This window comes from Leiobunum rupestre, chromosome 8 (genome assembly GCF_980474605.1).
Source record: "Leiobunum rupestre chromosome 8, qqLeiRupe1.1.hap1, whole genome shotgun sequence".
NCBI lineage: Eukaryota > Metazoa > Arthropoda > Arachnida > Opiliones > Sclerosomatidae > Leiobunum > Leiobunum rupestre.
In genome coordinates this window covers 2104126-2131950 of record NC_143391.1, presented here as the reverse complement: position 1 = coordinate 2131950, position 27825 = coordinate 2104126, and the positions used below count along the sequence as shown (strand labels likewise).

The 27825-nt window shown below is 37.1% G+C and overlaps 3 protein-coding genes across 3 annotated transcripts; 2 read left to right on the top strand and 1 right to left on the bottom strand.

Moving 5' to 3' along the window:
• Nucleotides 1-1878: 1878 nt before the first annotated feature.
• Nucleotides 1879-7284, top strand: LOC149931663 (uncharacterized). The gene has a single exon (XM_090156584.1). It carries the CDS (start codon nt 1879-1881, stop codon nt 7282-7284), a length of 5406 nt encoding a protein of 1801 aa, XP_090012710.1.
• Nucleotides 7285-7591: 307 nt separating this feature from the next.
• Nucleotides 7592-11889, bottom strand: LOC149931662 (uncharacterized). The gene is made up of 3 exons (XM_090156583.1): nt 11507-11889; nt 10739-11206; nt 7592-7697 (listed from the first exon to the last, which is right to left on the bottom strand). The coding sequence occupies exons 1-3, from the start codon at nt 11887-11889 to the stop codon at nt 7592-7594; spliced, it is 957 nt and encodes a 318-aa protein (XP_090012709.1).
• A 7312-nt stretch (nt 11890-19201) lies between these two features.
• Nucleotides 19202-25561, top strand: LOC149931661 (uncharacterized). The gene is made up of 5 exons (XM_090156582.1): nt 19202-19559; nt 24835-25066; nt 25128-25315; nt 25374-25400; nt 25459-25561. Exons 1-5 carry the CDS (start codon nt 19202-19204, stop codon nt 25482-25484), a joined length of 831 nt encoding a protein of 276 aa, XP_090012708.1. The 3' UTR covers nt 25485-25561.
• The last annotated feature ends 2264 nt before the right edge of the window (nt 25562-27825 follow it).

The following is a 27825-nucleotide window of genomic DNA, read 5'->3' as shown; positions in this document are numbered from 1 at the left end:
CCATCTAGTATAAATAAAAGCATTAAAATATAACTTTCGTTCGAAGTTATTACTTGTGAGTATTTTGTGAATCAGTTTATTTTCATGGAAAATGTAATGTTTGGTTATTGTGCCAATATTAAGCATTTAGATGACCTTGTAGTTGTAGGGCAATCAATTTCTTTATCAAATGCTTTTTTTAAATTAATCCGCAAACGGAAAAATGACTTTGTAGATTACTCACAAGGAGACGACCCGAAGTGGTTCTCACAGATTTTGTTCAAAGTTGGGGGATTATTAGACCTAGATGTAACATGAAACCCGGTATAGGGAAAAGTTACGCTGGGCTTCCGTTTGGCCATGGCAACCAAAAATGTTTTTGACAATATAAAATGACAAAAAGTCTATGTAAAATAACATGCGAAAATTACCAATTCTAAGGGTCCCTCCCCCCTGTGCAAAACTCCAATAATTCAAAAAAAAATTATTTTAAAAAAAAATGTAAATTTTACATTTTTGGATTACTTTGGACAAATAGGGGGGAATAACAAGTTGGCAAGCCAAAATATATACCTCTCCTCGGAAGAATGGTCCCTAGTGGTATTAATTTCTCGACACGACCCCCAAAGACATCTCCGCAATTCAGAGTTATTTACGAAAAACGTATTCTCGGTTCAAACCCAGCCCGTTATAAAATTTTAATTTTAATTTAAATAATTGAGACGAAACAATCGAGTTTAATTTATTCAGAATATTATAAATTAAGTAGTTACAACAGCGAGTTAGATTTACTAAAACAATGCACAATTGAATTTAACCCTTTTTACAGTACATGTTTATCAGTTGAATATAATACTAAGCAAATTTTAATGAAAGAAATATCTACAGAGGGTATTTGTATTTTTCTCGCTTACGAAATACTTGCCGCATCTTTAACGCTCATTTTATTTCAACACTCGCCCTTGATGAAGATACCGTAGATATCTGGTAGTGGACGACTCGTTCACTTCCTGTTGACGTTGTGACACATACCGCATGAAAAAGACCAATGCCGTCCAATTTCCAATATCATATAATGACTCGCACACCCAGGAAATCATTGACTGCGTTAGAAATCGTAGATATCCAAATATCCACACCAAATATATTTACAAGAAGCAAAAACCTTACCATCAACAAAGCACAGAGAGCCACTTGACTAACCGCCAGCTCTTAAAGCAATACACGTTAAATTATCGTCTTTGAATTAACACAACTATATATAGGTCGTTAATAATACCCGTAAATAAATAACAAAAAACTAACAAAGTGGACCACCCACAGGGTCTACCCTTTAACCCTCTTATCTCGGCTGACTGCGCTAAAACAAGATTTAACCTTTAAAATTTCATTCGTAAAAAAACCAGATTAGGCCTGTTAAAACACATTTCTCATGTATTCTATATTGTTGATCAGTGTATATTTATGTATATAACCCTTTTAATTCATTTGCAAATACATGTTTCGAGCCTTTAAATTTTTTGTAAGTACGTGTATAAAAAATATTCGGGTTTTTTTGTTTATTAAGCGCGCGATTTGACGTTGGATTTTTTCTGTGTGATTTTCGAGACGCGCGCTGGGTCTAACGGTAAAAAAAGTCTGTTAGACGTTTTTGAAATAAAGTTGTTGTCTTTTTCGTTTTAAACCGGATGGTTGTTGGTTTTTTTGTCCTGCTGATAGTCGAATTCTTTTCGGTTCCACAAACCTTTAGATATTTCAGTACTGATAGTCGAGATTTTATATTATTTTGGTGCCGAAACCCGGGAAAGCCCCTGAATTCTGGTACATACAGAAGGTTAAATATCGGTAGCATTGTAGAGAAGACACCGCATTTCACTGAAACTACGCAACGGTTACGAAATGGATGATTTTGCAATCATTAAGAGCAGAAGGACAGCTACGAAGAGAGCCGCAACAAAGATCAAGAACTTCCTGGAACCGGAACTGGATAAAGACGAGCCCTATGTTCACAAAATCGAAGGATACGTCAGGGTGTTGGATCAAAAGTCAGCAATGCTAAAAGGGTACGAAGCCGATCTAATGCAATTATTTGAAACCCAAGACGAGTTAGAGGCAGATCTCGCCACGTCCCAAGAATACATCGATGAACTGGAAGTCATGACTATACGAGCGAGAAGTTTACTAGACAGACGTAGGAGGGAGGCCCGTACAGCACGTCGCTTGGAAGATCCAAATAGTAGCGAATCGGACGATGATATCCTCGGGAACAGAGCACGTAGGAATAGAAACAACGCACCAATCGCACCAACGGTCAAACTACCCAAGTTAGAAATTCGTCATTTTAACGGAACAATCTGCCAATGGCAATCATTCTGGACCCACTTTGAGAACATCATTCACAACTCCGAGGCTATAACGAAGACAGACAAGTATAGTTACTTACTATCGTATTTGGAGGGACCCGCACTACGAGCAATCGAAGGTTTATCACTATCTGATGCCAACTACGACAACGCAATCGCGGTACTACGAGAGAGATTTGGACGGAAAGACATTATTATTAGCGAACACATGAACACTTTTCTAAATCTCCCAGTTGTGAGAAGAGCTAACGACATTTCTGGCCTTAGAAAACTGTACGATACTTGCCGCGTGCAAGTACGGAGTCTCGAGTCTCTTGGAGTAATGGATCAGTCTTACGGAAATCTCTTATGCCCCATAATTACACAACGACTACCTGAAGACATTACGTTGGCCTTCAGTCGACAGCACTCGGATGACCAGTTGAAAATTGAAGATTTACTGAAGTTTCTTCAAAAGGAAATCGCAAGCAGAGAACGAGCCCTAGTTTTAGGAAAATCATCTGAAACAGATAAACTAATGTATTCGCAACCTACGCATTCGCAACCTACGCATTCGCAACCTTCACATTCGCAACCTTCGCATTATCGCAGTTTTCGCCGAGAAAACAAATACAATTGCAACCCTTCTAGTGCTGCAGCCTTAACTATGGGAATTAGAACTAGACCCTGTCTCTATTGCGAACAAACGAACCACACCACAACTGACTGCGAGAAGATATCACTTCGAGAAAAAAAGAACGTACTAATTCGCAAGAAACGTTGTTTTATATGCTTGAGAGAAAACCACCAAGCTAGAGATTGCAGAGTAAACAGTAGAGGTTGCGGGAAATGCAACCGTCGTCACCACACGAGCCTCTGTGATCAAGCTGAGTATAACGCGGAACAATCACAGACGCAAAGTGATTCCAAACCACCGTCGCAACAAGATATAACTAAACCTAAAGAAGTGGCCCAAATGTCAGCTGGAATAACGGGTAGTCGAAACGAAGTCGTTTTACTACAGACAGCTCTAGCCCTAGCGCAGAAACCAGGAGATAAAAAGGAAGTGGTAGTGCGTTGCCTTCTCGACAATGGAAGCCACGTTACCTTTGTAAAGGAGAGTGTTTCGAGACAGCTTGGACTTGAGGTCGTTAGAGAAGAATATCTGAATTTGAACAGTTTCGGTAGCGCAAAACCAGAGACAGTGAAGAGAAGGAGAGTACGTTTGCAATTGAAAAACCGTCACGATCCGAGACAAAACGTGAAAATCGAAGCTTACGAAGCCCCCGAAATCTGTGGTTCGGTCTTCTCGGTACCAGGAACTGAGCTAGCTGAAGAATTTAGAAGTCGAGGATTTTTACTGGCAGACGAAATATCAGGGAATGTCGAAGCTAGTAATTCGCACGCTATTGATGTATTAATCGGAGGCGATTTTCTATGGGCAGTGGCGAGTGGTCGATCCGAACGCTTCGGAAGTTTCTTAATCGCAATGGAAACTACATTTGGTTGGACGTTACAAGGTCCGGTAGAAGTTGCCTCTCGCGCAATTGGGATTAATACCGTCGCAATTATGACCGTTACCGCTGAAAATAAACAAAACGAAGAGCTTTCGACTCAGCTTCGCAAATTCTGGGAGTTGGAGTCATTCGGACTTTCGAAAACTGACGCCGAATCCTATTCTCAAAAGGATATTTTAGAAACGTTTGAAAACACTACGACCTACGCAAACGGTCGCTATACCGTCGCATTACCGTGGATACCAGATACGTCGCGTCTCGCGAGTAATCACGCAGTCGCCACAAAACGCACGTCGAATTTATTGTACAAACTTCGCGAGGAACCTCGCATTTTAAAAGAATACAACGCCATCATGAAGGAGCAACTTGAAAATGGAATTATTGAAGAAGTGAAACCTACGATGAAAAAAGGAAAGCGCATTTATTACATGCCACATCGGGCTGTAATCAGAGAGACTAGTACAACCACTAAAACCCGCATTGTTTACGACGCTTCATCTCACGCGTCCGAAGTTGCATCGTTGAACGACTGTCTCGAAGTTGGAACGAATTTGAACCCTAATTTATATGACATTCTCATACGATTTCGTGAACGGAGGGTCGCCTTTACCGGGGACATTGCCAAAGCGTTCCTTCAAATTGAAGTGAGAGAGGAAGATCGCGACGCGTTGAGATTTTTGTGGGTTGATGTCGAGAACCCTCTAACGACTATGAGCCTAAGAACCTACAGATTTATGCGAGTACCATTTGGCGTAACATCTAGTCCGTATTTGCTAGCGGCAACGATAAGAACGCACGCGAAAAAATACAAAGAAACAAAATTGGAAATCAGTAAGATTTTAGACGATTCCTTATACGTGGATGACCTTCTGTCTGGCGCAGACACCGTTGAAAAAGCCCATCAGCTGATAGTCGAATCGCGGGAAGTAATGAGCGAAGCTGGAATGTGTCTCAGGAAGTGGCAATCTAATTCTTCCGAATTAAAACAACTTTTAAACGAAACCAACGGCGAAAAAACGCAAATTGTAGAGCCAGCCATTTTTACGCAATTAAAGGTCCTTGGACTTTCATGGGACAGTACGAAAGACAAACTTATTTACGACATTAAAGAACTCTTGGATTTTGTAAAGAATCGGTCTAGTACTAAGCGATGGGTAGTTAAATCAGTCGCGAAGATCTTCGACCCACTCGGATTCTTGTCACCGTTTGTAGTTCGAGCGAAAATTCTCTTTCAACAGCTTTGGGAGAAAGGAATAGGTTGGGACGATACCCTTCCTGAGGACTTAAAGGACACATTTGATTCATGGTGCTCCGAATTAAAAGATTTGAGAGAAATTAAAATCGAAAGGTATTATTTCAATGGAGTTGAAGAATTGGATACCGCAAACGTCGAACTACACTGTTTTACGGACGCAAGCCAGAAAGCCTACGCGACCGTAGTTTACTTTCGGTATAAGAGCGTAGATGGAGAAAATAAATCAACTTTGATCACGTCGAAATCTAGAGTAGCCCCGTTGAAGAAACTTTCCCTACCAAGACTCGAGTTGATGGGAGCAGCATTAGGCGCGGAACTAACTAACAACCTCACCAATATATTTGAAAGGAAACCAACTAAAATATTTATGTGGACAGACTCGCAAATTGTTCTTGGATGGATAAAAGGAACGGCTTCAAGATGGAAACCGTTTGTTGAAAATAGAGTTCGCACTATCCAAACACTGTCGGATCCAATGAATTGGCGTTATTGTAGAAGTGCGGAAAACCCCGCTGATCTCCCAACAAGAGGTCGGAAGTTGAAGGATCTAGCAGAAGATGAATTTTGGTGGAATGGTCCCAAATTTATTCACGAAGAACCTGTGTCCCGAGAAATTATCGCTACCAATGATGACGTAACCGAAGAACCGCGAGAAGAGTTACGCGGCGCTTTTCAGGTTCTCGCAGTTTTAAATCAACCAGAACGCAATTTACCTATCGATATTAAAATGTATCGCACACTAAAAACTTTACACCGCGTAACCGCCTGGATATTTCGCTTTAATCATAACTGCCGCTACAAAAACAATGCTAAACGAACTGGAGAACTAACAGCCGAAGAAATTCAGCAAGCGGAAACTTACTGGATTAAAAATACCCAAAAGGAACAATTTCCCGAAGAAGTGGATCGCCTAACGAAACAATTGCCAATCAACAAAGATTCGAAAATTAGAACGCTGAATCCTAAACTGGACAGAAATGGGCTAATCCGCGTAAATAGCAGAATTTATGGAAGTGGTCTATCCTATGAAGAAACGAACCCGTGGATTCTCGCACCGAATCACCCTTACACCACGCTTTTAGTGAAACACTCGCACGAAAAAGTAATGCACGCCGGGATGACCAGTACGACAGTCGCCATACGGGAAAGATTTTGGATAATTAAAAACCGGAGATTCGTGCAGTATGTTCTGAAATCATGTACCATTTGCCAATTCTTTCGCGCAAAGCCGTCGCAAGCTATCATGGGACCCCTACCGGAACTACGCACTACACAAGCTCCGCCATTCGAGGTTAGCGGAATGGATTTCGCTGGACCGTTATACTGCCGCGACGGCCAGAAAGTTTACATCGCTTTATTTACTTGCGCAGTAACTCGAGCAGTACATTTGGAACTGGTTTCAAACCAAACTACCGAGAACTTTCTACTTGCCTTCAGACGTTTTGTAGCGCGTAGAGGACTACCGAAACGCATTATGTCTGATAACGCGAAAACATACAAACGCGCGAAAGACGAATTAAGCGAATTATTTAAGAACATCGCGAGTCCCGAAGTTGAACAATTTTTTGCAAATCATCAAATACGTTGGGTATTTATCGCAGACAGAGCCGCCTGGTGGGGTGGTTTTTGGGAAAAGCTCGTATCATCGGTGAAGAAAGCCCTACGCAAAGTGCTTGGACGCGCGAAACTGGCGCACGAAGAACTGGAAACCATTCTCACGGAAGCCGAAGCGGCTATCAACAGTAGGCCGATCACAACGCTATCAGAGGATCCTAGTGAGCCACGGCCACTCACCCCCGCGCATTTTTTATTGGGAGATCGAGCAACGAGTTTACCATCGAGAAGCTTCTCTGGAGATATCGCGGCGTCAGTTACCAGATCTGATTTAACTCGTAGATTGAAGTATCGCCAGACCATAATTGACGGATTCTGGTGCAGATGGAACAAGGAGTATCTACTTCAGCTGAGATCAGCGCACCATCGCACACCGAACAAACCAACGCAACCACTGAAGGAAGGGGACGTCGTCATCATTGCCGAAGACAAGACACCAAGGCTATGTTGGAGAATGGGAGTTGTTGACGAAACCTTTGCGGGAAGAGATGGACACAGTCGTTCATGTATGGTGAGATTGGCGAATAGGACACGACTCCGTAGACCAATCCAACTACTGCATAAATTAGAACTTTAATTAACCTTGCTATTGAACTGTCAAGTTCAACTGGGGGGAATATGTTAAAACACATTTCTCATGTATTCTATATTGTTGATCAGTGTATATTTATGTATATAACCCTTTTAATTCATTTGCAAATACATGTTTCGAGCCTTTAAATTTTTTGTAAGTACGTGTATAAAAAATATTCGGGTTTTTTTGTTTATTAAGCGCGCGATTTGACGTTGGATTTTTTCTGTGTGATTTTCGAGACGCGCGCTGGGTCTAACGGTAAAAAAAGTCTGTTAGACGTTTTTGAAATAAAGTTGTTGTCTTTTTCGTTTTAAACCGGATGGTTGTTGGTTTTTTTGTCCTGCTGATAGTCGAATTCTTTTCGGTTCCACAAACCTTTAGATATTTCAGTACTGATAGTCGAGATTTTATAAGGCCTTCATAAATTCATTAATAAAAAAAGACTTTATTACCTATTATGCTTACGATGCGTGTCTTAATTTCAGTGAACCTAAGCAGCTGAATGGTCTGGGTTCGAAACCTGGGTGGCGCATTTGTTTTTAATCAATAGAGAAACGCTAAATTAGAATTTCTTCGATGCAATAATTTCAATTTCAATTATATTTCAATTAACCAAAATTTCGTACTCTATTAAATACGCTTCCGATAAAGCTGAAGGTCTATTTTTCAATAAGGCGTAACATGTGTCGGTGGTTCTGTGGTAGAACGTCGGCCTGTCAAGCAGGAGGTCTCGGGTTCAAATCCCGCCCGGTGCGATCGCAAATTGATACTAAGACGAATACCGTGTACAACTGGTGGAAACCCTGCCATTTGACGTTGAGAGGTAGCATTACACTCAGCACTCGGTCCGTCCCAAAGTCATTAAGAAGAAGTTGGAGAGAAAACGCCCATATAAACACAACAGACTCAACATGCACAACCATCAGAACACAAACACAACACTCACAACCTACGCATAAACATTACAAAAACGTAATACACCAAACCGTCACGACGGTGAGCGAAAAAACACCATCCAAACCAAACCGCAAATGAATCCGTTAACGCTCACCGTCACACGGTGGTTTTGCCAACCCTTCGAGAAACTGCGTACGCAGTGATTACACTTTGCACCGAAAATGCGAACGCGTTCGCAGGCCTGACAGACAGACCCACAGACCCACAGACAGACACGGTGGTTGGATAACCCCTCCTAGGAGAGGTAAAAACCATTTTGGGTGAGCTCGAGCTAATTTTAATAAAAAGGTCGAGATTTTAGGTATAATACAAAAAATTTGTAAAACTTATGCCGTGATAACTGCCATATATTTTCGCCGATAAATCTTACATTATCTGAACGATGTAAACAGATTTTTAGATTTCGATAGAAAAACGACGCCATTTTATAAAATGGCGGATACAAATATAAATCATGGTGCAATAAGTTAGGTAATTTGTATCCGATTAACCTGAGATTTTCTACGTTACATTATCTGCCTGAATGAATTCGTACTATATAGAAATCCGACACCATTTTGGAAAATGGCGGATATCAATAATAATCATCGTGCGATAAGTTCCATAAATATTCGTCGATTTATCAGAAATTTTCTACGTTTGTTTCATTATCTGCCCGAGTTAATTAGACCTATGGGTTTTCCAATAATAATCCGTGACATTTTCTACATTACATTGTCTGATCGAATAAATAAGCCCCTTACACTCTGATAGAAATATGACGCCATTTTAGAAAATGGCAGATATCATAATGCGATAACTGCCGAAATTATTTGTCCAATTACTTGAAATTTTCTACTTTACATTACCTATTAAAGATAATTAATCCTATTAATTTTAATAAAATTCGAGGCCATATTGAAAAATGGCGGATGTCAAAATGTCTCACGGTTATATAAGTTCCGTAATTATTCGACGATAAATCTGAATTTTTCTGTTTCATTAAATGATCGAATAAATAAGTCCTTTCTATTTTGAAAGAATTCCGGAGCCATTTTGCAAAATGGCGCATGTCTGAGAAGTTTCGTAATTATTCGCCAACTATTCTGAAATTTTCTATTTCTGAGCGAGTAAATTAGTCCTATTTCTTTTGAGAGAAATACGCCGTTTTTTAAAATATCTATGTATCTTTTGGTGCGATAAATTCCGTAAAATAAAATAATATTGGGTAAGTTCTTATATCATTGGATTAATCGAAAATAATTATGGTTAAATTAATCATTTAGGTATAATTTGGATAAATTGAAATACTATTAAATTAGTTCAATTGGCATTGTAGAATTATTGGTAATTCGGGAAATTTTTGGTACATCATAAAATGGTTGTAATTCAGGAAATTATTGGTAATTTGGGAAATAATTTGTTATTCTGGAAATTATTGGTAATTCTGGAAATTATTAGTAATTCTGAAAACTATTGGTCATTCTGGAAATTATTGGAAACTCGAGAAATTATTGGTAACTCGAGAAATTATTGATAACTAAACGGTCTTCTAACCAGAGTAGACTTTTTCTCGTCTCGCTGGGTGATTTTGGAAAAACGTTGCTCACGTGATTTATAACGTGATACGATTCAGCCAATGAAAGTTTACCAATATCAATCTAAAGGTTTTGCGTCGCGTTGTACAAACAATTATTTGCGTTGTATTTATTTTAAATTCCGCAGTTTTTGTCTCGGTTTTTGTTGATCGTTTTTTCTAAAAATGGCTTATATTAAACCAACCAAATCTGACGCTAATTACCCATAGAGTAGGTAACCTTATGAAATCCTTTGTTACTAACCCGACAGTGGTGAGACTTCCCTTTAGTAGCAGCTTAGAAACCTTAACTTATCTTAAACTTATCTTAAAACTTTACCGCATACCGAACGTCGTTATTCTACGGGTATCTGAATCAGTAGGCCTTACGGCTGGAATTATACACTCAAGCATTACCATTGAAACCATCATCATTTTAATGGGTCTATTAAAACTTAAACATGAACATACATTTCCCCTAAATACTCTAATACACATGCAATAAAACACAATACAGCTAACACGACTATAATACCCTCAAAAGAACATACGCAATAGGAAACATAAAATTACCCTAGACTACCTAATACAAAATACCCTTAACTAATCTAATATTGACATTCCCCCAAAATATACTAACACGGTTACCAATGTGCAATTTTAATAAACACTTATCGTTCTGTTTCTTCTGGCGACCCTGGGTTGTCCTTCGCATTCTTCTTCCTTGGCTACGTTCTCGGACACTTCATGTTGTTCTCCGTCGCGTTTGCGCGCACGGTCTTTTTTTCACTCGCGTTATCCGACCTCATTCGTTCTGAACTATCTTTATCGCTGAGTGTGCCTAGATCGTCATCTAACAATTTAAACCCAGTGCGCTATACGTAAGGTTTTAAATTTGAAACTCTGTAGGTTGCTTTAAACAGTTTGCCTGATAGCGATTCTAACCGATACGTGTGTGGCGAGAGCTTTCCCGCAATGCGGTATGGACCATCATTGACCGCACTCGATTGATAATGGGTTTTACGTGAAACGATATCACCCTCATTAAACTCGAAGTTACGATGATGCTTGTCATAATAATCTTTTTGACGGCTTTGAGCTTTCTTGACATTTTCACGAGCGAGTTCCAGGGCTTTGGATACCATTGGAACTTCCTGTAACCCATAAATTTGTTCTACCTCGGAACCTAAATATTTATCGGGGTCTTTTTCGCTAAGTAAGCTGGTAGCCGTCCTTATCTCTCGCCCAAACATTAGAAACGCCGGAGTGAAGCCAGTCGTTTCCTGGGGCACAGTTCGTAACGCCATAGCGAACTGTTGCAAATATATATCCCAATCCCTTTGTTCATTTCCTTCAATGAACGTAGCTATAAGGGTACCTATGGTGTGGTTATATCTTTCGCACAAACCATTGCTTTAAGGCGAATATAGGGATGTATATCTCATTTTGATTTGGAGCTTTTCAAAAACTAATTTAAACACCTTGGCCACAAAGCAAGGACCGTTGTCGCTGACTACACATGATGGCAGCCCAAACCTGGTGAATATGTCATCTATAAGATGATTGACTATGGGTTTCGTGGACGCATTACGCAAAGGGATAATTTCTACCCACTTGGAAAGATAATCACTAACTACCATAATGTACTTGAAACCCCGTTTTCTCCGAGGAAATGGTCCCTTCAAGTCAATCGATATGACTTCCCACGGTTACCGAACGTCACTCGGCTTCATTAAGCCTGCAGGTTGCAGGGGTGGTACTTTGTGCGCCTGACATTTTTCGCAGGACCTGACATAATTTATAACATCCAAGGTCAATCCTGACCAGGTAAATTGACTTTTAATTCTTCTTATCGTTTTCTTAACCCCTAAATGGCCAGCGGTAGGGATATCATGATGTAAGAATAAAATCCGGGCTTTCAGCGAATCTGGAACCCAAATCCTAAAACTGTCCCATCCTGGCGTACGTTTCTCTATATCTTTATACAAAACCCTTTCCCGAACATCGCAAATCAGCGAAACTTGTTCGACCCACTCCTGAATGTCATTATCCGCGGGAACTCTATTCTCCTCTAGATACTCCAAAAGTGCCCCCATCTTTTCGTCACCTCTTTGGCCCTTCACTATCTCTTCCCTATCGAAACGAACTAGACGAGGTGGCTCGAACTTTCTCAATGCGGAAAGGCTACCCGCTGGGCTGTCGGCTTCGTTGAGTCTTCTCAGCGCGTCTGCGGTCAAGTTATTTCTGCCTGGCACGTGGTGGACCGTGAAATCAAATGTTGTAAATAATTATTCCAACGGGCAAATTTGCCAGTTGGGTCCGGAGCGGTATGTAGCCATTTAATCGCGCTGTGGTCCGTGTGTATTTCAAATTTGGTGCCATCTACATAGGGTCTAAATTTCTCAATTGCCCACCGAACTGCCATGCACTCCCTTTCGGTCGTGGAGTACTTTCTCTCCGTCGGACTTAATGAACAACTGACGAATTGTACCACGTGCTTTTTACCATTAATATTTTGCGTTAATACCGCCCCTAACCCAGTGTTAGAAGCGTCAGTATGGATAATAAATGGGAAATCGTAATTGGGTGAACTAAGGAGCGGTGCTGATGACAGGCAGGTTTTTAACTTCTGAAAGGCGTCCTCCTGGCTACTGGTCCATTTAAACGCTACGTCATTATGTAGCAAAGCGTTTAGGGGATCCGCTATTTTAGAGAAATTCTCTATAAACCGTCTGTAGTAACTGGCCATCCCCAAGAATCTTCTTAACTGTTTAACGTTTCGGGGGGTAGGGTACCTACTCATAGTGAAGGTTTTCTCGGGGTCTACCTGAATTCCAAATTTATTTACAATGTAAATCAAAGATTTCAATAGAGCCCTTACCAAAATTTCCGTCACCAGCCGAATATAGATGGGAATAATTAAGAAGTTAGAATTAATTTTGCATTAATAGACAGTTCTTGTAACATTGTTTAAACGAGTATTATTAAACTACTTCAACACGAATTGAAATACCGTAGTCTAGGAATATATTGAATATGGTGTATGTTAGATTTATCTGACTTTTTTTTATAATGTATCAAACGTACACACCGTGTCGTCAACAGATATTATAACGCTTAAATCTAATTGAAAATCCCTAGAATATTATTTTTTGAAAATGCTTAATATTTTCATTGAGATGAGTTGAAGCTATTCTACTTGAAAAATCAAACTTAGCAAACTTTCCCAAGTAAAATCCAACTGCCTCCTGACTATTCTATCTTTTGATTTGGCCAGGAATTATGATCAAATGTTTACTTTAAAATTCTGAAATATGCCATAGTTTGATTTCTATCGTTACAAACTTTAATAAAAAGGTTAGTATTAGCCTAAATAATTTTACGATTTATTTTATTTCCAAAATTTCCAGTTGTCAACCTGAATTCTATACAAACAAGTTGTAGGCTTAATTATTAGTCCATTTTACAAAGAACATACATTTGTATTTCTGGTGTTTAGTGCTTAATATGCTTTAGTCACTTCTAAAGATTTAAATAATAATTTCTTAGTTCGGATTAAGGTAAGTTATAAGTTTAATCAAGAACGTATACATGTATAAGAACGTTGAACAAAAGGCATCGCTTGAGCCATGATTTAATCGGTTTCCGAATAACTCCGTCCTAAAATCCGTGTGCAGCGCGCGCTTGAACTAGTGACGGTTTTAGGGCCTGGTGCAGAGACGTTTTGCGATTCCCGTTAATTTTAACAGGATCGCAATTTAGCGATTCAGATTTAGCGAGCTGTTTCTTAGGCGATCCTCACAATCGAAATCGCGGTGCAGAGACGTTTTAGCGATTCCTGTTAATCGGCGACGCTGTTATTTTTCGGAATTTTTATACCAAAGTCACGGACCAATAGGAGAGCTCCATTTTTGACGCAAATAGCGATCACGTGGTTATGGTTGGCTTGCATTTTGACGATGAAATCCTGGCTCTTCTAATTAATAATTTTCTTACTATCATTTTATTATTAGGTTTTAGAATTTTTATAGTTAAATCCGTTATTTTATTAAAATATATTTATATAATATGGCCACAAAGGGCAAGCAAATCAGTTTCCGAAGAATGAGAGGTTATCCAAAATATTTTTAAAGCAATTAAATAGTGCATGAAAATTCGTTTCATCTGATTATATAATTTTCTTACTCTTATTTATTTAATTAGTTGCATTTATTACACAGTTTAACGGTTTTGTTATTTTAAAAATATATTTTTATAATATGGTTGGTACACCAATAAAATAACAAATGAAAATAAGATTCATTACTATTATAAGCCAACATTTTCCGAAAAGAATTCTCTATTAGAAAATGAGCCGAATCATTTGGTTTTTAGGAAAATATTTATTTCAAAACTTAGCTGATAGCAATTAAAATAAATCTAGTTATAAAAAAACAGCAATTTCACGAGTGTACAAAAATTGGTAATTGTCTAAAGCAATTTCTAGCGAAATTTCCTATATTGATCACACATAAAACAATGGTTCTGCTTTTTGATATAAGTTTTTTTTAATTATCTGGCATTTACATAGCCTAGTCCAGGTATAAATTGTAACAAATTATATAAGCGTGTACAATTAACTGACTAACACTTTTAAGGTAGTACCGAGGAGTCGGATATTTACCAAAATCCCGTACTTTGTCTAAAATCGTAAAATCTTTTAACTCTCTCTATGGTGAATTAACATTGAAATCCCAAAATCACTTCAAAATGTAATGATAAAATCGCCAAAATCCCGTACAAAATAATAGCAAGTGTCCGACCCCTCGGGTAATTCATCAAATTGGCTCGGTAAGCTCTTGATGCATGCCAAATAAACTTGAATATTCCAATTCATCTTTTACCGCAACTCCTAGTCTACCTGACGAAAGGTTTCTTATCGATAGATGAATTGGTATAAACGCTGGTTGATAGCTACAGATCTTTGATACACTGAACAAATTCACCATGTCATTACTGACTCATTAGTTAAATCCCACAGAATACACTACCAGCAAATAAGGATCTATAAATAAACCCAAGGCTTAAAATACACCCAAAGTAGTTATGTATAAGATTCCCTATTATAATTTATTCTTACCTGTAAAATTGCTAAGAATGGCTGGCTTATTTTTATGTTGCGTAAATCATGATTGTGGTTAGGCCTTGGCTCTGACAATAATTTGACAAAAACATTTTTCGAAAAGCGATAATGAGCTAGAAACTAAAATTTTAATAATTTAAAAGATTCTGACCTACCGTGTTGTATTATTTATCTTATTAAAGTAGGTAAAAAGCGTTTACTTCTCCTTTTATTTCCCGAGCTCTTTGCGTACCACAATCCGCCATTGTTTTAGCGACCTTTTCGGCGGTTAGCGACTGCTGTAGACCTCTCGCAAAATAAACAGAACTTATTCCTGTTTATTTTGCGATCACCATGTTTCTGCACACCGATTTGGCGTGAAGCTCGCGATTTTCCGAAACCACGCCCCCTTTCTGTTAATTTAGCGAGGAATCGCTATTTTGCGATTCTTAAAAACATCTCTGCACCAGGCCCCTAAAATTTAGTGCGCGCCGCACGGGGTTTTTTGGGCGGAGTTATTCTGTAACCGATTGCATCATGTTACAAGGCGCCAATTTGATCGTTAAACGTTCTTATACATATATACGTTCTTGGTTTAATATATTAATTTATTGTAAAACAAGAATGCAGTTTAAAAATGAATGTTGGTGGCTTTTTCATTAAGTTAATTTTAATCTCAATTGAGATAATATCTCAATTCCCACTTTTCTATTGTCTGCTATAATCATGAAAATGAATGGTTGACTATTAAAACCCCAAAATACATTTATAGACTGTAACAGACGACGGGAGTTATCGGATTCAATTTTCTACAATTGTTTTTTTAACCCTTGGTGACATGAGAAACAAGGTTGAGTATCTAATATCAACTTATTAAAACCTGGAAAAATTCGCCAAATGATTGAGAGTTATATGAATATTTGAATAAAGAAGTTAACGAAAAATTATGGACGAACGAAAAATCAATTTGTAAATTATCGAATATATTGGTTATAATAAATTCATGACTAAATACAATTTGTAAAATAGTTTAAGAAAGGACAAATTTGTATCCAAAATACAAACTTTGCCCTTTTTAAAATTTTCAAATTAAACTTTTTAAAAAATTATTCGGTAAATTTAATAGTGGAGAGAAGCAGTTTGCAAAAGTTCCGGGTAAGTTAGTATCTGTTTTGCAACATAAGTCCTATTTAAAAATTTTTAAATTTAACATTTTTAAAATATTATTGGGTATATTCAATAGCGGAGAGAAGCAGTTTGCAAATGTTCTGGGTAAACTAATATCTATTATGAAAAATATGGCCTATTTTAAAATTAAACTTTATACAATTTTATTGGGTATATTCAAGGCGTAGGTCCGATGGGCCGAAGACCAACCGATCGAAGGGGTCCAACGGATCGAAAACTCACGGCCCGAAAAAAAAGGACCAACCGACCGAAATTTAACATACGTTTTTTATAACAACAAAAGGGAAAAGGTTTCAACGGACCGAAAAGTTGTATATCGTTAAATAAAAATTAAAATAATTTTTTTAAGGTTCAAGTTTAATGTTTTGTTTTTACTTATGCCCAGAGATATAGCAGGGTACGCGAAAAACGTTTTAGATTAGATTAGTTCGGATTAGGTTAGGTTAGGTTATTTACGCGCGCCAAAGGCGCGTAGGCACCGTTGGATACGAGTAGGTATGTCTAACCTCTTCAGGGTTTTTCCATGTAGAGGTAGACGTGGGGGTCGGCACCGGAAGTCCCAGCTTCCTTCCCCTCGTCAAAGGGGGGCGTGGCCTAGACTAGGTCACTCCCGCCAGGTGGCACGCGCGATGACCACCCGGTGACCACGCGGTTACCACGCGGCGCGTGTACTTCGTGCTGATTGGCTGGTGTTTTGGCGCCACGCGTATACGACGCGTATCCCACGCGTGTACTTCGCGCTGATTGGCTGGCGCAAATTGTTAAAAATGGGGTCAGTTCTCCTTTAAAGGAATTCCCAGGTTCGCTTAGCTATACTCGGGCTTTTCCCCGTTTTCCATTGTTAACGCTGTGACAGATTTTGATTGATTAAGAGTAGATGTAGTACGGGGAGACTCGGGGAATGCGCCGTGTGACCTAGTAGCTATATGGTTAACAAATAATAAGCATTTTTGGCGGGAATTTAACATTGGTTTTGTTTAGGTAATGTAAACGCATAAATCATAGACTCTGAATTATGAAAGGTTTATTAACAAGAATGTGAAATTTTAGCGGGAAAATCGGCATATTTGTTTATAACAGTTAGGATGCGGCTTAAGGGTTAATCAACAAGTGGTCTTAAGAAGGAAATATTAATCAGTTTTAGAAGCTGTGTTTTATTAACCATTAGGAAGCGCGATAAAAATGACAAAGGCTTAACATAACGGAGTAAAGTTTGTCACTCTCTTTTAACGGTTATTATATGAACTCTTAGTAATTTTTGTTGGAAAATTCATGTGATTTGGGCGCCATCTTTAATGTTTCATATTCAAACGGGTTATGTAGGGTGTATTGAAAAGGGTGGCCACCTTTGTTATTTTTAGGAAATTTACCATATTTACGTTAATAGATCAATTTTTTAACGCTTTTAAACAAGTTGTTCCTAACGAATTTTTATATTAACCTAAAACGTCGCATTAAAAGTCGGTAGATGGCTCGGGCCTAGCTGATTATTATTATGACATTGTAAATGCATCATACATTACCGTCACTTAACCTTTAATAACGACGCGCGGGAAACGAAAGTTTGTGAGGAAATTAGGGAGGTTAGTGGCCATCTTGGATATTTCAAGTTTTTTTTAACATAGTCAATACGTTAATAACGGGGTAAAGAAAGTATATCCTGTCGTCCGTTAGCGTCTTTGGGGTCATCTCACGTACACATGTGTTGAAAAGGGGGAATTCCATATCAAGACATTTCAAGAACTCAAGTTTCGGCGTGTGTAACAAGTTTTCCCTAGATAGTTCGATCAAAAAGCCGCGTCACGTGATCATCTGATTTACGGTTATGGATTACATTATAACATTTGTCAATCATGCATTTTTTAGGTATAAACGTCGCTATCAAGTTTCAATATTTGGTTCGCGTATTGAATATATAAAAGTATTAAGAACTTTCTAATTTATATTGATGAAACATTAACGATTCTTGATAAATTTGCGTAAATATAATGCATTTATAAGTTCGCGTATTGAACACATAATAGTATTAAGAACTTTCTAATTTATATTGAATACATTGCCACTATACGAATATTTACATAAATTAAACAAGGTCGGTTCGCGCTCATATAATTGAAATAAACGTAATAAGACTTTAATAGTAAATATTGACTTCAGCCAAAGAAATGTCCCTGTATGTTAGTTTAATGTTGAAATTTCGGTTAATAATGCAGAAAAAAGCCAAGCCTAACAAATTTAAGAAATACTTTGTCGTCAAAACTACAGTTGAAACATGGATTAAAAAAACTAAGGATGTTCAGCAGAGCTAGAAACATTAAAAATACCTGTCCCAAACGCTATCTCGCGGGTGAAATCGTCAAAACGGATGCAATATTGTTTTTGCTGCGTCACACGTGACCTAGGCTAGAGTGGAGGAGCAGACGAATGTTGATCAACGGTTACCACGTAGATGATTAAAATTGATGATGTTTTCGAATTATAATTATGAAACATTATATTAGTCTTCATCAAACCATGCCAAAGAAATGTCCTATTTAGATTTATCATCGGGTAAGCCTTTCAATTACGAAATTGGCATTTAAATTGGAAATTACATTAAGCCTTGGCTGGAAAACCGTTATATTTCAAACACGCTACGAGAGCACGACGTGACTGCGTTAATTTGGTGCCGTGAATAAACGAAAGGTGGCGCCGTATTTAGAATTATTTTTACGTTTGCCGCAGTAAAAGGGGGGGTAGGAAGGGGATAACATATACAAGTTCGGGACACCTAGCTACACTTCTTTTAGTAGAGATATCTAGCCCTGCTGAACATCCTTAGTTTTTTTAATCCATGGTTGAAAACATTTGCAGTTACACTTTCTGTTATAATCTCCCGCGTATTGACTTAGTAATAATAATAATGGTTAAACGAATTGAATATATTAATTGTCAACAGTAAATATTAAAATTAGGTAAGTTAATTTATTTTATTTAACTGGTATTTTATAGCGTCATATGAAATAACAGGCGGAAATAACTTACTGGCAGGTGTTTTCGGTAACGAGTTTAGGGTGAACAATACGAAGCAAGAATTACACATTTCATTTTACAGAACAAAATTGGACGACAGTTGGATAATGAGTGATAAGGAAAATAAGGAACCGTGTAAAGAACTGTTGAAACGTATTAATATATTGAAACAACAGAGACGAAAACTTAGATCGGAATATATCGCACAGAGAATAAAAATTGAAAGTGGTTTTCCTACGATACGAAAGGAGCCTTCTTACGAGTCTTTAAAAATGTTTTCGGAACGAGAAAGATTATTGAGTTTTAAAAACTGGGTTACTTATGGAACCGAAGACTTGGCCGCCTGGGGATTTTATTCGCTCGGCAACGGAACGAGTGTCAATTGTCCTTTTTGCGGACTAGTGGTTGAGGAATGGCAAGATGGATACATACCGTTAATAGTTCATTGCGATCAAATTCCATTGTGTACATTCTATCGAGGATGCCAAGTTGGAAATGTAACAATATTACAAAAGTCGTAAACATATTTTACAATTTTAATTTCAAAGTGTAACGAAAAATATTATAATAAAGTATAAAAACCATGTGTCCCAGTTTTTTATGCCGCCTTCACATTAATTTCGCGTATTACAGTAAACGTTTTCTATCAATAACGGTTCTTATTTAAAAATCATCATATAATTGTCACCCTTAAAATGTTATTAAAAAATAACAATGAATTCAATAGAAAAACGTTTATTCACAATTTCTTTACAACAGATTTAATATAAGAATTTGATTAGTTTTACAATATTCTGGAAAATAAACCAGAGCATTCATTTTCTTGTCAGTCGGCATTTTGAATTCGGCGGGAAAAACCAGGTTATATGAAGTTTTGGCTGCCATTGTTGACTCGTTTGATTCCATTGTTTCATCGCGCTTTTTACATCTCACAATAAGTTCGTTAAGATAATCGATAATTTTATCATCTGACATTTCCTCTTCCTCGGTGTAATGGAGAGATTCACTTGCAGAACAATCACACTCAAGATCCGATTCTTCTTTTATTTTATTACTAGATAAGTGAGTCATTAAATGTTGTTTGAAACCCCTCACGGTTTGGTATATTTCCGCACATATCCAGCATTTATTTGGTACCGTAGATATCTTTCTCTTTCCCATAGCGGCTGGCTTATGAAAACAACAACGCATCTATGAAAATAATTTCAAGACTTGTGACGTAGTTTATATCACGTGATCTGTTGAAGTTTTTTTTGACGAATAATTGAATTGAAACATACAGAATTGAAATGGTTTTGATGACATATAGGAGTCACGAAATGATTTTGGAAATACTGGGTTCTTAAAGGTGACGAATAAGGTGCTATCATAGCGTGTTAAAGACGGCGATAGTTCCTTTGTGTAAAATGAAAAATACATTTTTATAACAGAGTGTTTTGTAATTGGATGCTTGGATAACGCCGCCATCTTTTTACCTCTCCGAGGGGACAAAGTCCCCTAGGAGGGGTTATACAACGACCGTGTCTGTCTGTGGGTCTGTGGGTGGGTCTGTGGGTGGGTCGGTCTGTGGGTCTGTCAGGCCTGCGAACGCGTTCGCATTTTCGGTGCAAAGTGTAATCACTTCGTACGCAGTTTCTCAAAGGGTTGGCAAAACCACCGTGTGACGGTGAGCGTTAACGGATGCATTTGCGGTTTGGTTTGGATGGTGATTTTTCGCTCACCGTCGTGACGGTTTGGTGTATTACGTTTTTGTAATGTTTATGCGTAGGTTGTGAGTGTTGAATTTGTTGTGTTTGTGTTCTGATGGTTGTGCATGTTGAGTCTGTTGTGTTTATATGGGCGTTTTCTCTCCAACTTCTTCTTAATGACTTTGGGACGGACCGAGTGCTGAGTGTAATGCAGGGTTTCCACCATTTGTACACGGTATTCGTCTTAGTATCAATTTGCGATCGCATCGGGCGGGATTTGAACCCGAGACATCCTGATTGACAGGCGGACGTTCTACCACAGAACCACCGACACTTGTTACGCCTTATTGAAAATTAGGCCTTCAGCTTTATCGGAAGCGTATTTAATAGAGTACGAAATTTTGGTTTAATTGAAATAGAATTGAAATTGAAATTATTGCATCGAAGAAATTCTAATTTAGCGTTTCTCTATTGATTAAAAACAAATGCGCCACCCAGGTTTCGAACCCAGACCATTCGGCTTGGCAGTCGAGCGCTCTACCACAGAACCACCGATAGCTGCTTAGATTCACTGAAATTAAGACAGGCATCGTAAGCATAATAGGTAATAAAGTCTTTTTTTATTAATGAATTTATGAAGGCCTAATCTGTTATTTTTTAAAGGTTAAATCTTGTTTTAGCGCAGTCAGCCGAGATTAGAGGGTTAAAGGGTAGACCCTGTGGGTGGTCCACTTTCTTAACGACCTATATATAGTTCTGTTAATTCAAAGGAGATAATTTAACGTTAATTGCTTTAAGAGCTGGCGGTTAGTCAAGTGGCTCTCTGTGCTTTGTTGATGGTAAGGTTTTTGCTTCTTGTAAATACATTTGGTGTGGATATTTGGATATCTACGATTTCTAACGCAGTCAATGATTTCTTGGGTGGGCGAGTCATTATATGATATTGGAAATTGGACGGCATTGGTCTTTTTCATGTGGTATGTGTCACAACGTCAACAGGAAGTGAACGAGTCGTCCACTACCAGATATCTACGGTATCTTCATCAAGGGCGAGTGTTGAAATAAAATGAGCGTTAAAGATGCGGCAAGTATTTCGTAAGCGAGTAATTCCAAAAAGCCTCTGTAGATATTTCTTTCATTAAAATTTGCTTCGTAATATATTTAACTGATCAACTTGTTCTGTAAAAGGGTTTAATTCAATTGTGCATTGTTATAGTACGTCTAACTTACTGTTGTAACTACTTAACTTATGATATTCTGAATAAATTAAAATTGGTCGTTTCGTCTCAATTATTTTAATAATAATTAAAATTTTATACCGGGCGGGATAGAAATGGGTTAATATTTTTAACAAATAACATCTTTAAGGGTTATCTCGAGAAATTAATACCACTAGGGACAATTCTTCCGAGGAGAGGTATATTTTGGCTTGCCAACTTGTTTATTTTTTAAACAAGTGGTCGAATGTTACATTTACACCTTCCGTTAGATTTAACAAAAATACAAAACCTGTACATTATTCTAAAAACCGTTACGAAAATTAAACCAAAATGGTTGGTAACGAAATTCAAACACCTGCTTGAGTTTCCATCGCGTCTCCCTAGGGGTTATAAAATGTCAGAGTAGTTACATTTATACCTTCTGTTTTAGTTACGTTAGAATAATAAAATACAACACCTAAAAATTATTTGTATTAATTATTTTAAAAAAACGTTACGAGTCAATGACCCCTAACGGTTAACGTGTAATTATAAAGTAAAAACTATACCCAAATACTAGTAAATACAAACTTTACCCCCCTCCACTTGTTCATTGATCCTTTTCGTGCTTACCAAACACATGTTAATGAATTTTACGCCAAAAATGCTAATGAGTTGTTAACCACTAAAAGAGGTCAATGACCCCTAACGGTAAAACAATACAAACTTTACCTTGGCACGCTCATTAATATTCACCCTTTTTTAAATGACCTTGAACACCTGCACTAACGCGATTTCTTTTATACTGAACATCTGCACTAACGCGTTTTTTATACTGGCAAGGTAAGAGGGTAGGAACAATATAATCGCGTGACGGTTAACGAATAAGTCATATTAACAGGTGTTTTCAATATTACCAATAACCCTTTGAGCTGTCAAAATGATTAATTACTTAACGGTCAACGAAAGCGTTATAACAGGTAGCTATAGAAATCGAGATGTGCTTGTGTTCCATCGCGTCCCCCTTTAAAGTTTGTATAGATGAACAATTAAATCTACTAAACAATAATATATTAGTTATAAACACAATGTTTCATGTATTGATCGAAAATCTCAAAAAATTTCATTGTATTTATAAACCATTGAAAAATCAAGGTGAACCTTGTGATTTTTAAATCTATATACTACCTTTCGTATCTCCCAGGATTATTTGAATCGTGAAAAAATATTTTTTGGTTGAATTTACTGGGTATTCACCCTTCGACATAAACGAATTAATTTATCTTTGTTTAAATGATGTCGCATACTTAAATGAAGCCTTTTCACAATTAATGTAATTTAAATAAAAGGGTTAGGGATGATTCAAGCATTTGTATACTTCGTTGTAATCGTACATTACCTACTTTATCAAGTCAAATTTATTGAAGTTTAGTGAATTATACCTTGGATATAAGTTATCATGATGACTTATAACCCTAACTTAATAATTTAAGCAATTCTTTCTCTCGACTCTCTTAAAGAAATCTTATGGTAATAAGCTTATAAAATTTAGGAATAAACTTATATTATAGGATGAAGAAAAGTAAATAGACATTTATTTGTATATTATACGCAATTTTATTTATTTTTTTAGAACACGAACTACAGTTCGGTCTCGTGGGGGTTTAGGGAAGTGACAACAACAAATGAAATCCAACTACTCGCACTCCTCCCGTCGACGGCTGCTCTTCGACCCTCTTCTTCCACAGTACGAACAGCGGAGATGGGGCAGGAACTCCTTTATCAGATGCTCGGGGATGTGTTTGGTATAGGCATTACCATGTCGAAAAATTACACTCCTTTGCTAATGCGCGCACTCTCTGCCCCAGCAAAAGAAGAGTGCTCCACCTCTTACAGTCAATTCTTCCGTACATTCACCACAGTGAAAGAAAGTCATAGATTCGGTTGTCGTTCCGACGTACTCGTCCCCCGATGCCAATTTTATGGAAATATGGTCCATTTACTATACAAATAGAAGAAATAAAATATAGAAAAAAAGGCAAATTTTACATAAATTAAAACAAATTTAAATTCATGGTATTAATTTTTAATTCTGCGATAAATTATACTACCAAGAAAAAGTATATTTACCAAATTTGTTTCTTGAAAACTATTGAAGTTTTGTTTCTACGCGATTTCTTTTTACTGGCAAGGTAAGAGGGTAGGAACAATATAATCGCGTGACGGTTAACGAATAAGTCATATTAACAGGTGTTTTCAATATTACCAATAACCCTTTGAGTTGTCAAAATGATTAATTACTTAACGGTCAACGAAAGCGTTATAACAGGTAGCTATAGAAATCGAGATGCGCTTGTGTTCCATCGCGTCCCCCTAGGAGGTTTTAGGTAGTATATATTTATCCTTTAGTCACCCGAATCTAGGAATCCCGACTCGAGTGAATCTTCCCTGAATAAAAAGTTTCTAAGTGTTTTTTTATTGTAACAAATACTTAGTTGTTTTTTCTTCTAGGGAATCGTTTGTAGCCATACATATTCTTTTCGCATTGATTTGGCCTAAAAATAAATATACGTCATCAAAACGGTTTTTGGTAAAAGAGGTAATTTTTTAAAGTTTTATATTTAATGTTTTATATAGAATTAGTATAGTATTTATTCAAAAGTCGCTTGATGACTTATGCCTATGGTGGTGCCTTGGTTATTAGCCTAGTTGATTATTATTATTATATTACAGATTGGATACAAAACTTCAGATGGTCGCGAAGACCTTATTGTTTTTCGAACACCGGCTGCTCACAATTATTCGGGGGATGCAAACCGCAAAATGAACGCGATTGGCTACTATGTCAATAAGCTTCCCAGGGCTCAGGGACAATACGATATCGAGGCCGTCGATCACCATGTCTTATATATAACGCGACTGGCCGAATACGTTATTGGAAAAGAAAGCAAACCAAAGAGTACCTGGGAAACTTTATCGATCTAGATCGAATAATAGTAGCCACGAGGTTTGAGTGCCCCAATTTCCCCGATTTAGAGCTACAGCCGGGGGCATTTAACCATCATTTTAACAACGACCATACGCGGTATGAATCAATGGCCGCCATCTTTTGTCGGGGAAATTATATAGTATTTCTTATTTAACAGAAATGTGTGCGCCTATGAAAAGGCGAGGCAAGTGGCAGCTTATGTAAAAAGTATAGAGGGTAATCCTCTAGAGCTATATCCCGAGGAAGAGGACCACCCATCCCAAACTATACTGACCACACCTCCGACAACGGCTCCAAACACGGAATCTCCAGCGAACAAACCTAGGGAGCTTGATCTTCGAAATGGTAATTGTAAAACAAAACTTTCATGTTTCTCATTTTTAATTTTAATTTTTTATTACAGCTCCGGGAATCACCATCGTAGTAGGAGGTAAAACATTAGGTTCCGAAAAAATAATTACAATTCTAATAGCATTTTTCATTTCTAGGTTCCGAGTTAAAAATTATATTATAACACGTTTTGTAATAAAGTTGTAAAAATTAAATTGTATAAAAAATTGTATAATAAGTTGTATAAAAATAAAGCAACAATCTGAGTAAAAGAGGCAAACTTATTGTTACATATTAACATATCACTAAATTGTTTTAACTTTATTGTATTTAAATTTTTTTAATATGCAGGCAGACTTGGCGCAAAACCATTTGGTTTGAATTTACATAATAACACCTCCCTCATTCAGGCGGAGTTTATCTGGACGTGAGAGAAAAACGCGCCGTGGAGAGAGAGCGAGAGTTTAGCCGAGGCAGCGAGGTTCTCCGAAAAGCGCGACAGAGCGAGGTTTCCCGAAAAGCGCGACGTCGAGAGAGAGAGAGAGAGAGAGAAAGTGTTTCGCCGAGGTTCCCCGAAAAGTACGTCGCGAGCTATAAAAAATTCCTACACGTTTTATACAAGAACTTAATTTTAATTGACTCGATAACAAAAAGTGGATTATTCATACAATGGCCTTTAAAAAGGGTACGTTAAAACATTTTTAAACTTTTATTTTTATTTAATACGTATTTTATTATAGTTTCTCTGACGTTACAATCGCCCACTTGATTGGTAGTCACCGTATCAATATTTAAAAAAGAGCCGGGTATTTACATTTCTAATGGAGCCCAAAGTACAGACATTTCTTTGGAGACATGGTACGCCCTTACAAAAGAATGGTCTTCCGTCATTGAAAATCTAAGCTTATTCCGATAGCACTTTTGAACACAATTTTGAAGTTTCTTCCTCGGGAGGAATATTTTAATGGAATTTAATTCCGTTTACTCAAAAATATTTGGAATACAAAATTAACTTATCAGCCAGTCTATCACTTAGTAGAGCACAAGTGTTAGCTTTAAATGAATTCAAAGTGTGTATAGATGAACAGTTAAGTCTGTTAAAACAAAGCGTACCGGTTATAGACCTCATGTATAGTGTATTGGTCGACAATTTTTCGAAATTTCAAGCAAGCTCTAAACCATTGCAGAAGCGACAAATTCCTTGTGACTTTATAGAAATTTACGCCGCCTTTCGTATTTCTCAGAATCACCGAGTGGAAAAAGATTTTTTGGAACAATTTATAGGTTATTGTCCATTTGACGTAAGTGATTTGATTGATCATTGTTTAAATGCCGTATTTGAAAAACATTTTCAGTTTATAAATTTTTTTTTATTAGTTAATGTTTTCTTTGTTATTATACCAATGTAATTCTTGCTTCGTTGGGTTCACCTTAAACTCGTTACCAAAAACACTTGTCAGTAAGTTATTTCCGCCCGTTATTTCATATGACGCTATAACATACGTTTAACCATTATTATTATTAAGTCACTACGCGGGACATTGTAACATAAAGTGTAACTGCAAATGTTTTCAACAGTAGTTTTGACGATAAAGTATTTCTTAAATTTGTTAGGCTTGGCTTTTTACTACATTATTAACCGAAATTTCAACATTAAACTAACATAGGCTTAGTATGTTTGCACGTACAATATGCGAATGATAATTTATGAAAGGATAAAAAACTTCGTTAAATTTGCATATTTAATAAACAATGATGATAATTACAATGAGTCTTGAGTCCAACTAGTTTCGTTTTGCTTAGCAAAACATCTTCAGGGACTAAACCGTCCTGGTGAGTGATCCATCATTTTATACAAAAAATTATTTCAACCTTTGTCACAATAAAGCTGATCGTACATTAATTCTTATCTCTTTTTTTCTTTCAAAATATTTTTTAGAGAGAGACACCATTCTGGGAATCTTAAATTTATATTTATACAATTAAGACAGGGGGATATTTAAATATTTTTTAACAATTTTAAAGTACAATAATTTATAAGCCTTATATAATTTTAAATTTTATTTCTAATTTAATTTTTATACACAGCTATGTAATTTCATCGAAAATGTTGAACCAGATGGCGCTAAGCCCTTGACCAATTTTATCGTTAAGTGCTAAATTTTTATTTAAATTTTTATATATTTCAATACTTTCACGGGCATTAATTTTTGGTAGGTTAGAGGGTTGGGCGATTAATTCAATTTCGTTCCAGTTTATTTGATGTTTAGAGAAAAAGACATGTTTAGCTATAGCACAAGTGTTTCTGTTTTAAGTGTAGCCAATGTGGTTGCTAAGGCGTTTTTTAAGATTAACTTTAGTTTGTCCAATATAGTTTTTTTCACATACACAATTAATTTTAGAAATCCCTTTTTTGCATTTTGTCAATTTTATCTTTACCTTTTTTTTTAAAAAGAAACAGTTTTATTTCTAGGTTGCCAACCAATTTTTAAGCCACGCTTTAAAAATACATTATTTTATTTTCC